Below are 12,176 nucleotides of genomic sequence, written 5' to 3' on the forward strand. Positions count from 1 at the left end.
GCCCGGAGCCCGCGGGAGGATGTCGGAGGATCACGAGATGGACAGGATGATCAAGGTAGGCGGGAGGCAGCAGCGCTTGGGGTCTCCCTGCCACCAGCTCCCGCTCGTACCCGGTCCTGTGAGGGGAGGTGGGCAGCCCTGGGGCCCCTGTTCCCCCTCTCTGACGCCTACGGTTCTGCTCACAGCCCCTCTCTCGGGGCCCGGCTGCCCGCGGGCTCGTACCCTGCAGCGCCCTGGTGTGAAGGTCCAGACATCGGACAGGGACATGGGAGCTGCAGGCAGACGGCTTCCACGGGATCCGGCCTTGGGAGGTCGGTGTGAAGGTGCTGAGACTGTGGGGAGCAAAACTGGGGCTGTTCAGGATGGCCAAGAGCTTGGGGTCCGTGCCTCACAGCAGTCCCCAGCTACGGAGCCAGTGCTGTTGCCTGAATCCATCTCCGGGTTCCTGTTCAGATGCTTGTCATGAAAACAAATCTGGTGTGTGGGATGTTTGTGTTTTGAGTGGTGGTAGAGGAGCTGAACAGATTCAGGCTTTTTTACAGTTAAAATCAGTGTGTGAGCTTAGCGCTTCCTGGTGAATCCTTCTGTGACCTGGCTGAGCAGATTTCCTGAAGAAGCTGGGGAAACCCTTTTGAGATAAAGTGACAACAAAACAACGTTTTAAAGACTCTGCAGGCACGTTGGCTTGTGCAAAGCATATGCTGTCACGGAATCTGGATGCTTTCGTAGATGCTTATTTTCATAAGATGAAGGAATTCGGTAAGGATGTAGGTTAAAAGACTCTGTATATTGGTATTTGCCACCTTTCCTGTTGTCTGCCACTGTGGGATTTGTCTTTATAAAGCTCACTGAAGGCAAAAACCAGTGCAAGGGAAGTAGCAACAGTCGTGTTGAAATCTGAATTGATTTTAAAATTTGTGAGTCATGCCTTTGAACTAATAAAACCCAAAGTAGAAGGAAGTCAAAGCACCTTGTTCAGACTACCCAGATTGTAATTAAACTCCAAGATCAGGTACCAACATTATATACTGTCTCTTCCTGCTTCATTGTCGGTCTTGGCACAGTGCAGGTGAAGCAGCTGTCCAGGAGGCTTTAAAAAAGAAGGATTTACAAGTACTTCTGTGGTATTTCAGGTGAAGGTAAAGATCTACATCAGAGCTCTTGGGGGGTTACAAACAAAAGAAATAAAGCTGAAGCAGATGTGTGAGACAGTTCTGTACCTGCCTTCTTCCCCTCTCGGTTTGGAGGGGTTCTGACTGAGAACGGAGTGTGGGCAGATCCTTTGGGTTGTAGACATTGTCTGAATCTAAAATGTAATTTAGCACCTTGATCGGTTGATTTTTTTTCTTCTCTCAAATGCTTGGTTATTGTTCAAGTCTGGTTGGTTTTCACCTGTGTCTGCAGGTTTAAGGTCTGTGACTCAAGATAGTGATCGCTGTTTAAGGCGAGCTAGCCGAGGTTGAAAGGCTGCGTGTTGGAGCAGCGGAGGTGGAGTTACGCTGGCTGTTGGCATTTCACTTGTTGAATGTGTGGAGCTTGTCTGAGTAGCATTCTGTGTCCTTTTAACTGGCTGGAGTGGGTATGTGTTATTCTTAAAAGTACCTCATTTCAAACCTTTTCCCACTGGTATTCAGTGGAAGCTGAGAAGCGCCTGAGCTTTTCCTGGGCAGTCCCCGTGCATGCCTAACGCTGTCTGAAAGCAGCATGTGCTGGATCAGGCTAGGAGGAATCCCAGTCCTGCCTTTCTTTCCAGGCTGTTAGCATCCCAGACTGCTGACTCTGCGTGGGAGGATGCTCGAACCATTGGTTTAGGTAGCCTGAGCTTGCCGAAAGGGAATCGTGCTGTGGAAGAGAACTCAACTCTTAAAGTTTGCGTGGAACTTTTTTATAATTGAATAAATTTCAGATTAGTTTACTCCCTTTGCCCACTAGAAATTAACGTCAGGAGTGATTGGGAGTTTAAAGTTCCTTTAACAGCAGGAGCAAAAAGGTTTACTGTAGTAAACGGCTGGTTTTTTTTCCTTTGAAAGCGCTCTCCCTGGCACTCTTCTGCCTCCTCTGTTCCCAGCCGCAGCAGATTAGTTCCAGCTGACCTGTCAGCCAGTCTCTGAGTTCAGTGCCGTGCAGCGGTGCTGCTGTAAAGCAGTTTGTTCTCCAGGTGTGGAGCTAAGTGCAGGATACTGTACCCTCCGTGGCCTGCATCCTCAGTACCTTAACCTAAATGAAGAGGCAAGGCACTTCGGCTTACCAGTTGAAACAGATTTGGGTATTTTCAGAGAGCAGTTCTCCATCTGTACATCTTAAACATTCCAACTTTCCGATTCCTAATCAGCTTCTCTGTTCCACTTGCTCAGCCGGAACGAAGCAGGTAGTCTCTGTGCTGTCGCAGAAGTGGCACGAGGCAGCAGAAACTGCTTGGTCAAGACGGGGCTTGTATGTGGAGGCAGTATCTTTTTTTAGATCAACCTGTGCAGTTGAAAGGGTTAGGTGAGTTTTGGGGCAGGCAGGCCCTTCTCTGGTTTTGGAACAGGCGCAGCAGACTTCAGAGCTCTATAAAAAATACCAAGGAATTGTTATCTCTTGAGTGCGATGCAGCTCCAGCGTGGTTTGGCATTTGCTTCTGGTCAGTGGTTTGACTTTCTTCAAACCTTGAGCTCTGAGCGTGATCTTGAAAGCGTGCGCTGGGCAGGTTCTCCCCTTCCTCTGCTCGTTAACGCTCTTCTGAAATCGTCTTTTCGTTCCAGCCGGGGTGCCTTCAGTTCTCTGCGTCGGAACATCAGGAAGATGGAGCTAGCTTTTCCCTATTACACTTCTCACAAGTGAAACTCTAGTTGAATTGATAAGAAGGTTTCTTTGAGCTCCGACTGGAGAACAACGGACCAAGTGTGATCCGCTATGCTTTTCTTCCCCTTTCTTTTCCAACCCTTCGTGAAACCTCCAGTGAACGTTAACATTTTCCTTTGCACCTTTCACGCTCGTCACTTGTGATCTATGTAACACCCACCGTGACGGCGTTAAAAGGCAATTCTTCCTTTCCTATCTGTCTCTTGCTCTCTCTAATCCCTTCAAATCTTGCCTTAAATATCAGCTTTTCTCTCTTGCTTTGTTTTCAATCCATGGGGTTCGGGGTCTGGCTCCAGCCTGGCAGTGGTGTTAATCCATGACTGTTGCAGCAGAAGCCGGTGATCCTGGGACCGGGACTGCTGTTTTCACTGTGTTGGGAGCACGAGTTTTCCATTCCCTTGTAATTTGTAGCACGAGCGATTCCTGAAATGCTGCATGTTTTGAACTTAACAGAAGGGGAGAACCTGATCAGGATAAAGGTGCTGTGCAAGAGGTGGACTCTTCATTTGTTTTCAGTGCATTTTAGGAAGTGTTTTACCTCCTTGTTTAAGCTTCTCCAGTTCCAGCTTTTGTTACCACCTCCTTTTCTTGCAATTTATCAGAAATCTTGGCTTTCTGCAAGGTGATCCTGAACACGGGTGGCAATGTCCATAGAAGAACCAAGGCAGAATTTACTTTGAGTTGAGTTTGCAGCCGACGTTGCCCCCCTTCAGCCCTGCTCTGTTGCTCCGTCCCCGTCTGCGTCACGACAGCACACGGCATTCATGAAAACGCTCTGCTCTGAAGCTGCGTTTGCGTCCCGCCTTGTGACATGTTTAAGCGTGATCGCACCCATGCTGTGTCATAACAAAACCAAACCCTGCTTATATGGAGTTGGATAAAAGGATTATAAACATGAGCCTGGTTCATTGTCAGACAAGCTAAAACTAGTCATGCAAGGTTTAATTTACAGTATAGTGATTCCAAAGGTCTGAAAACCCTAAGAAAGCCATAAAGTCATTTTCTACTGTACTGTCTGACCAAAAAGTACATAATAATGCTGTAACTGGGCCTTTGTATTCAGTTGCGATGGATCATTTAGAGAGAGAAAGCTGGATTTAAGAGTCTGGGGAGAAAAGTGCCCTTGATATGCTTTTTGTGTTAAAGGCACAAGATCCCATTTACTGTTCTCAGTAATCCTGTTTCAGAATGTCAGGGTGAGCAGCCTGAGCTGCACAGAAATCGTTTTAAACTGGGTTGTATTACTGTGTGAGCAGTTGTATTCGTGTTTTATTTTCCCAGCTGAAGCAGAACTCCAAAGCAGGCTCCTCTGCTCAGGTATCTTGCAGATCAGGTCTGTTGAGCTGCTTTTTTTGGGTAAGGGATATAGTAATTTTTTTTTTTCTTTATTTCTTTCCCCTCCCCCTGCTCCTTCTTGAATAGGAAACTTCCATTTTAGAGGAGTACAACATAAACTGGACTCAGAAGCTGGGAGCTGGGATCAGTGGTCCTGTTAGGTAAGACAATGCCCCCGCGGATTTGTGTGTAATCTCGGCCTGTTTCGTTAGCTGTGGAGAAGCGAGTGTGTATGTTAATGGTGATTATCGTGCAAGACTCTTACAAACAAATAAATGTCTCTGTGCTCCATGCGGGTCGTAGGTGATGTGCGAGTGAGGTATTGTCCTTTATGGCTTATGTTTGACGCAAAACCCTCCTCGCCTCCCTGCCTTGTCCTGTTTCACTGCTGTATTCCCAAAGCAAAGTGGGAACAAGAGTTGGTTGTGAAACAGCGACAGCCGAAAATTCTGCTCCGACACCTTTGTCCTTTTGATCCCAGTGTCAGTGCGGTGCAAAGGTCGCTGCTCCCATCTACGGTGTCATCACATCATCCGCGCTCCGCAGCCGGCAGCTATTTTTACCAGCTATTTTTTCCCGTCATCATGTGAGGCCAAAGCAGATAGTGCCACGAGCTCTCCATCTCGTTCCAGACTTGTCCATCGTGAATTTCTAGCCCCTGCGGGAACTGGACGGTTTCTGTCAAGCAGAGCGTACGTCCCTTTTCAACAAGAACTCTCCCTTCTGGGAGCAGGAATTTGCGCAAGTGCTGGAAAACAAATGCCTGCGCCTCTCTGTTTCTGGGCGCTTGGCAGGGTGATTGTCATCTGCCACCATTTATCTCCCCGTCCAGGCAATTGGCTTCTCCTCATTCATTTTCTGTTGCTGTGTTGCCTCTGATCTTTATTAAAATATCCCTTTGCTTTTTATTCTTTTAGCTGCCTGTTAGTATGTGGGCCCTTCCCTCTGACGCAGTTCAATTGTTCATGTTAAATGGGGGAAAGAGAGAAAAAACGTGTGCGGCGCAGTTGGTGGCCTTGCTAAAACAAGGATTGCCATTCATTTATTGCGGACTGCGCCCTCCCCGGGAGATATTCGGGCTGCCACTGTGTGGTTTGGGTTTTTTCATCAGAAGTACCTCTTGAGGCTGAATGTCTGGAGCGCGTTCTGCTTGTCTGCAGTTACCCGTTGCTCTGAAGTACTTTCTGCCTTGCTGGAAATAATACCTTTGTATGAGGTGTTTCTACATACCCAATTTAATTGTTGTGGAAAGCTGAAAACTGAGGCTTTCAAGCTGGGTTGTGGTGACAGGTGCCCTGTATGTTCCAGATTGTGGGCATTCATTCCTGTTAATTCCCACGTGGAGAGCAAACTCGTAACTACAGATCAATTACTTGAAGTGTCTCTTTAACATTCTTGCTGACTGAATAATTCTGTTGCTGTAATACCAGAGTCTGCGTGAAAAAATCCTCTCAAGAACGCTTTGCACTGAAAATCCTTCTTGATCGTCCAAAAGCTAGAAATGAGGTACAGTTCCTGTTTGTACTGTCTGCCTTCTCACACGCTGCCAAGTCTCACCCTTTTGGTGAATTGTTGCAAGGGTTTAAAAGAAACTCCAAAACGACCCAAACCCCATGTGTTCTGCAGATCTTGCTTTGCAAGATTCCTTGGGGTTGAGCCTCTCCTTGCTGTGCTCGGTTCCTAGAGGGTGAGGAACTACATGAGCTCACTGATGCTGTGTGTGACTTGCCGTGGCTGGCAAGAGCATGCCGAGGTACCAAACTGTCAGTCTGATGAAAATGATGGACAGTCCTTCAGGTGGTCGTCAAAGTGAAAGGAATGTTAATTGCCCTCAAGGTTTAGGCCACTTCCATTTCTTCTGACTGAGCAAATTCTCAGGTAAAATTCCCAGGGAAAAATAATCTGTTTACAAAGGGCATCAAGCCTCGGTTTGATTTAGCAGCTCAGGTATCTTTAAACCGGGGAAAATTCCTTAGTTGCCTGTCTCAGAAAGTTGGAACCGGAGATGAGGTTTCACCTGTTCTGAGTGCTAGATTGTTGGGCCATAAAAGGAGCTGGATGCTGGAATTTCAGGCTTTAGTCATGAATTTTCAGTCTCGGTTGTATCTCTGTTGCTCCCTTAAAGCTAGTTCCAGCTTTAATTTTAAAAACACAAAGAAATCAAAGATTGGGCTTTTTCTGGACCTCTGCTGGGTTTGATTCCCTGATCTGTAAGAAATAGGTTGGTAATGTGTGATCTTTCTTGTCTTGCTCAGTGTAAGTAGCGTAATGGCTGTTGGTCACTCCTAGGAACGCTTGTGGCATGTGTACACTGGTGTGACTGGTGCCGAGCACAGCTGGCAGTGCACGGGCTCATGTGAGCTGTAGTTTTGGGGGCAGAGGGAGGAGCAAGTGTATGTCACTGTGTACAGTAACGTTTCTTCTCTTCAAGGTACGTCTGCACATGATGTGTGCAACACATCCAAATATTGTTCAGATTATTGAAGTTTATGCTAACAGTGTGCAGTTCCCACATGAATCCAGCCCAAGGTAAGATTACATAGGGTGGTTCGTTCCCACAGCTTGCTTTCCGTGTTTAGGCCAAGGTATAGTGGAGTTTGCTTGGTTTTAATCACCACGTGACCACGATGAATATTTATAGGGGGTTCCTGATACGATATTCATACTTCAGACTAAGCAACGCTTGCTTTTTCCCCTGTCAGTGCCCAAACCTTGGCATATTTGAATGAATTTGCATCCTTCACTACTGGTTTTGAATACATCTTCATTTCTTAGGTCTTTCATTAATTCAGTCTGCAATACCTGCGTTGTCTGGGAGGGCGTGTTAGCTTCTGTCCTGCTTTGATACTGCTTCAGTAGCTTGAGTTGAATTGTAACCTTTGAGCTCCTTCTGCTTTTGAAGCATTGTTAAAGCAGGATTGGATGTGGGACTTCTGTTGGTACCTAGAATCCGAAGTGAGATCCTTTTACGTGGTGGTGATGCCTGTGAGTCACTGGGAAAGTGAGTGCCAGTCTTCTTTAAAAACAAGAAGAAAGAATTGTTTTTAAAAATACTGGGTTCTGCCCTGTAAACTCTCAATACGTTGTCCTGCTTATAATGAACTCAGCAAAACTTGCTGCTTTCATACGTTAACATTGCTTGGGATAAAAGGGTCTTCTAATTGGGTATTAGTTGAGAAAAACAAAATGAGAGCTGGGAGAATTGGAGCTAAGACGTGTTTAGTCTCTGATGTATCTGATTCTGCTGTGTGGGGAGAAGAACTAGAAGTTAGCTTCTTGTATCTGACTCTGCTGTGTGGCGAGAAGAACTAGAAGTTAGCTTCTTGAGGATCTAGCAGTCCTTTTCTCTGTGCCTCCTGTTCATTGTCCGTCATAATTATGGCAATAAAACTGTATATTGAAGTCACGACGTACAGTAGAGTATCCAGACTTAAAAACGTTAAAGATAATTCCTCAACCTTCTGCTTCTAAGCTGCGGTGAACATCTTCAGTGCGCAGGCAGCGAGCTAGGCAGGTGGGCCTGTCTGCGAGGGTGGGTGCAGGCAGGTGGATGCTGTGCTCTAGGCCAGCTCCAGCCTGGAAGCTCTTCAGCCTGTTGAATGCAAAACTCTACCTGCTCTATCATTCTCTGAGGACAAGAGTTCTGCATTGCTCTGTCGGGATGGTTTCCAAACGGCCTTGCTGGTGGAAAGCGTGGGTGGAGCTTGCATGTATCTGTCTGAATGCATCCATGTAGACATGTCCGTGGTGTTTGTTCCAGCCGGATGTGGGAGCCCAGCGTGATGAGCAAACTATAGATTCCTGGCTGATAATCAGTTTGTGCTGGTAGCCAGAAAATCCTGCAGCTTCTAGGCTTAAAGGCAGAATTATGGAACCAAAATAGCCCTAACCACTGTAGGAGAAGCAAGTGTATGTCTCTCGGCCTGCATCAGTAGCTATGAAGTGTGCATTATTAGCTTAGCAATTCTGTTATTTTTTGATTATTTTTAATATAACAAAATGAAATGCTTTTGAACAGGGCTCGGCTCCTAATTGTAATGGAGATGATGGAAGGGGGAGAGCTATTTCACAGAATCAGCCAGCACCGGCACTTTACTGAGAAGCAAGCAAGCCAAGTAACAAAGCAGGCAAGTTAACCCCCATGTATAAGCGAATCCATGAATGATAATGGCTAAAGTATTTAACAATTTCTTGGGGTGGGGGGGTGGGAAAAAAGGAAGCAAAAATAATCCTCAGTTCGGATCCGATGATCATTGCCTGCTTTGTTATAACCTGACAATGCCAAAGTTTTAATAAAGCAAAGAATTTGAAGGTGTGGGCTAGTTCATCTGGGTGGGATCCTGGTGTCTCTGCTGTCCTTAGCAGTGATTTTCCTAACCTGGTCTACAGGACACCTCACCAGAGAGAGCTCTTTTCTTCGATCTTCCTGCTGTATCCCTCGCTGTTGTTGGGAAAGCGTGACCTCCAAGAATTCACAGGCTCTCCCCAGACCCCGTGGGGTCCTGAGCTCCAGTTTGAGAATCGCTCTTGGCCATGACACAGACTTGGCGCTTCTCTCTCCTCTGGGGCGGGATCACAGACAATAACCCACATGTGTCCTGGGCCGGTGGTTTTCAAGCTGGGTTCTGTACTCGGTTTTACGGAAGTCCTGCCTATCATGGAAAATAAGAGAGGAATGTACCACTATAATGCATGTTTTCTGTGCTGCTTGTTCTGATGTCATTTTTCCCTCTCCATTACACAACTCACTCTTGACTTGTGTTTTATAGCCTCCACAGTATTTATTACTAGAGCTTTTGGTGTCCGTCAGGCTCTTTATTGCTGAGCAGTGCATCTGGCGTGACTAGCTTCTATCCTCCTAGAGCAGGCAGGATGATGAAGCAGAAGCGCCTCCATGGCATTCCGTGCAGTGCCAGTTCCTCTCGGTTCTGGGGTGAACTTGGTCCCTTTCACTTCCAAGCCGTTGGATGACTTGTGGTCCCCAGTCAGAAAGCTTGGATTAATGGGGGGGTTGCAGGAAAGACTTAGTTGTGATGGCCTTTCTAGGGAGCCACAGCAGTGGACCAGCAGATTGCTGTGAGGAACCACAAGGCAGAAGGATCTTGCTGACCAAATGGCTGAGCTCTTCTGCGTGGGAATTGGCACCACGGCCTGAAGCCGAGGGCCAGGGTTGCCATCACTTGCTGCTTGCAGAGGTTATATTGGCATTCCAAACAAAATATACGTGAACTGTAGGTGAGGGGCTCTGCTGGAGATACCAGTCAGTAAATGACCAGCTCCCACAGCAGTGATACTGCAGTGAGTAAGGGAAAGAAAGTATGAGACAAGATATTTCAGCATTTGTCATAAATTGATGTGACTGTTTATCAGCGTAGCCATATCCCACTCACTTGCTTCCCTCTAAGATGGGAGATGATGTTTGGTACTGAGGCAAAAAAGAGGGACAAATAATTTCATCTTACTTTCTGCCTTGTGCTCTGACGTGTTTCTAATGAAATGCTAATTGTGTTGTTCCCTTTTTGGTTTCATCCAACAAAGAAATTAGGTAGAACTACACTATTAATCTTGTTTTCATGTCCTTGCCCCATTTGATTTTGACAATGCCAGGCAGTCTCCAGGATTAACACACTGGGAAAATCTTTTAAAACGATACCAAAAGACAAGACTTGGAATTGAATTCTGACTGTTTGTACACTTGGGTTATTCATGTCCCAGGTAACTCTTTGCTTTGATGTTTGAACAGCGGTTCTTCACGATTGTTCTGAGCCTCAGGTCTTAGTTCCTTGTACCCAGCGATAGTTAAAAACTTATCCCAAAGCTACCTTGCTTTCTCTGGGAATGTGGTTGTTTCTGAGCGAAGTTAACACTGATGTTTTCTTGTCACTGTAATTTGCAGTCTTCTAAGGACTCGGTGCTCCTCCCAGGGTGCTGTGTTTGGGTAGGAGCCTTCGGAAGCCAATAGGAATACTTTCAAATAGTCGTGCGGCTTTGCCTGACGTTTGTTTCAATAATGCTGTTTGTTTATGCTTTGATTTCCTTTAAATGAATTGCATTTTCAAACATACAGTCTGTAGAGCTTTCATGACTGGGTTACAGGTTTCTAAACCACAGCCTTGTAAGAAGCTGTCTTTGAAAGAATCAAGTCATGCATTTCTGTGTAATATCCCACAAAAAGAGTAAACTGCAGGCAGCACCATCAAGAATTAAAGAATAAAACTGCCTGAATGTTGACTCTGAAGTCAGTAACAAATGCAATAAGGCATTGAAGCGAGAACTCGCTGTTGACTGTAACACAGAATGTCATTGCTGGAGAGCGTGCAAGAAGTGTAGTGACCTTGTAGGCCTGGCACAGCATATAAAAGGACACTGTCATGATCCGTTTCACTCCTAGGAGGGGGGCAAATAACGCCTCGAGTTAGTCAAACGAAGATGGTGGGGATGCTCAGTACAACCTAGCTCTTATTTTATGTTTGCTTGCTCAAAGCAAACTGCATAGTTTGGTTTAATTTTCCCGTTGTCTCTTCGCTGCGCTGTTACGCAGCGTGGCCAGGCTTGTCTTGGCCCAGGATTGTACCCACGTGGAATGACAATGTTTGGGGTCTAAGCTGTGTTGGCAGTGGCTAAAATAACTGTCCAGGCCAAAGGAGGAGTTCTGTAATTGTAGTTGATCTGTTGTGCCCTCTTTCAGATAGCTTTGGCTTTGCAGCATTGCCACTCACTAAACATCGCACATCGAGACCTCAAGCCTGAGAATCTCCTCTTCAAGGACAACTCTCTGGTAAGATGAAGACTTGGTATTCTCTCTCCACTGCTGAATTCTGTAAAATGGCTCAATGGTGTTTTTCAGAACAGTTGTAAAATTAGATTAATGCAATGTTTTGGTGACAGAAATTGATGACTTTTTTTGGCTTCGTGCTTTTTCTTACTCTGATCTGCTTGGAGTACAGCTTCTCCATGGTGCTGCTGTTCAGTAGGGGTCGGATTCTCTGCCTCAGCATGGAATCCTGCTTTGCTGAGGTCATCTGCTCTGCCACACTTCCTCCCTAGATGTTCTAAGATCCATTCTAGGTGCCTTGGTGTATCCAGGCACTTGCCTGTTTCTTTCTCCTGCCCATAACCACCCTCTTAAGCAGTGACCCCCTACAATGTCCTTAGTGCTTTCCAGATCTGAGAGGGGGGCTGCTTTTGACCCAGAAAAACAAAATGATAGTTTCAAAGATAAATTTATAACCTTTTAGCTGCCTTGTGGAATGGTAAGGGTATAAATATAAGGAGGGGGTGTGACAAAGGTAGGATGAGTACAAGGTGAGAAACGTGTGTTAGAAAAGCTGATACAATGAGATTTTGTAATGAAGCCTCTTCTTGTTTTAGGATGCGCCTGTTAAGTTGTGTGACTTTGGATTTGCCAAAGTAGACCAAGGGGACTTGATGACACCACAGTTCACTCCGTATTACGTGGCACCTCAGGTAACAAAGGATTACAGTTCTAGGCTAGAGGGGGGAATCGCAATCTTTATTGCCTGTACCTCAATAACCATGGCATTTTAAAAGCCTCTGCTGTCCTGTTAAGGGCTTCTGGACACAGGAGTCTTAAGTAATTGTATAGTAGCCACCTTCAAAGGTAGAGCACAACAGGAGATCCTGAGGCAGATTTCCCAGGCTCTGTTCTTAGCACTGACTTATTGCTGATGCCTCCTGGCTCTCCCAGGCCCGCCCTCACCGGTGAGACGACCCCAGGATTTTGACAATTGGCCTTTAACTGCATTAAAACAGTTGGTTTGAAAAAGTCCCTGCTTTGCAATCCTTCTTCCAGCTCAGGTTCCTTCGAGATTACATTAAAAACTACTAGGCTGGAACAAAAAGGTTCTGTAAGGGCAATTGCTCGGGGGGTGGTGCTGGAGGGTTACCTCTTCACCTTGGCTGGGCCCCTGGTCAGTGTTCATTACAACATAATCTATAATTACAGACAAGCTCTTCTTTCTAGTGCCGCTTTCCCT

General features: G+C 46.1%; 1 protein-coding gene across 2 annotated transcripts in view; it reads left to right on the top strand.

Annotated features, from left to right (window-relative positions):
- The first annotated feature begins 19 nt into the window (after window positions 1-19).
- MAPKAPK5 (mitogen-activated protein kinase-activated protein kinase 5) overlaps window positions 20-12,176 on the top strand; it is a 21,594-nt gene continuing 9,437 nt past the window's right edge. For both annotated transcript variants that reach the window (XM_010156393.1, XM_010156392.1), the window contains exons 1-7: window positions 20-55; window positions 4,267-4,340; window positions 5,610-5,685; window positions 6,611-6,708; window positions 8,198-8,306; window positions 10,868-10,957; window positions 11,551-11,646. In XM_010156393.1, coding sequence (XP_010154695.1) covers window positions 20-55; window positions 4,267-4,340; window positions 5,610-5,685; window positions 6,611-6,708; window positions 8,198-8,306; window positions 10,868-10,957; window positions 11,551-11,646 — 579 coding nt within the window. The remainder of the gene's footprint in view (window positions 56-4,266; window positions 4,341-5,609; window positions 5,686-6,610; window positions 6,709-8,197; window positions 8,307-10,867; window positions 10,958-11,550; window positions 11,647-12,176) is intronic.

Source organism: Eurypyga helias, unplaced genomic scaffold, assembly GCF_000690775.1.
Source record: "Eurypyga helias isolate BGI_N326 unplaced genomic scaffold, ASM69077v1 scaffold44717, whole genome shotgun sequence".
NCBI lineage: Eukaryota > Metazoa > Chordata > Aves > Eurypygiformes > Eurypygidae > Eurypyga > Eurypyga helias.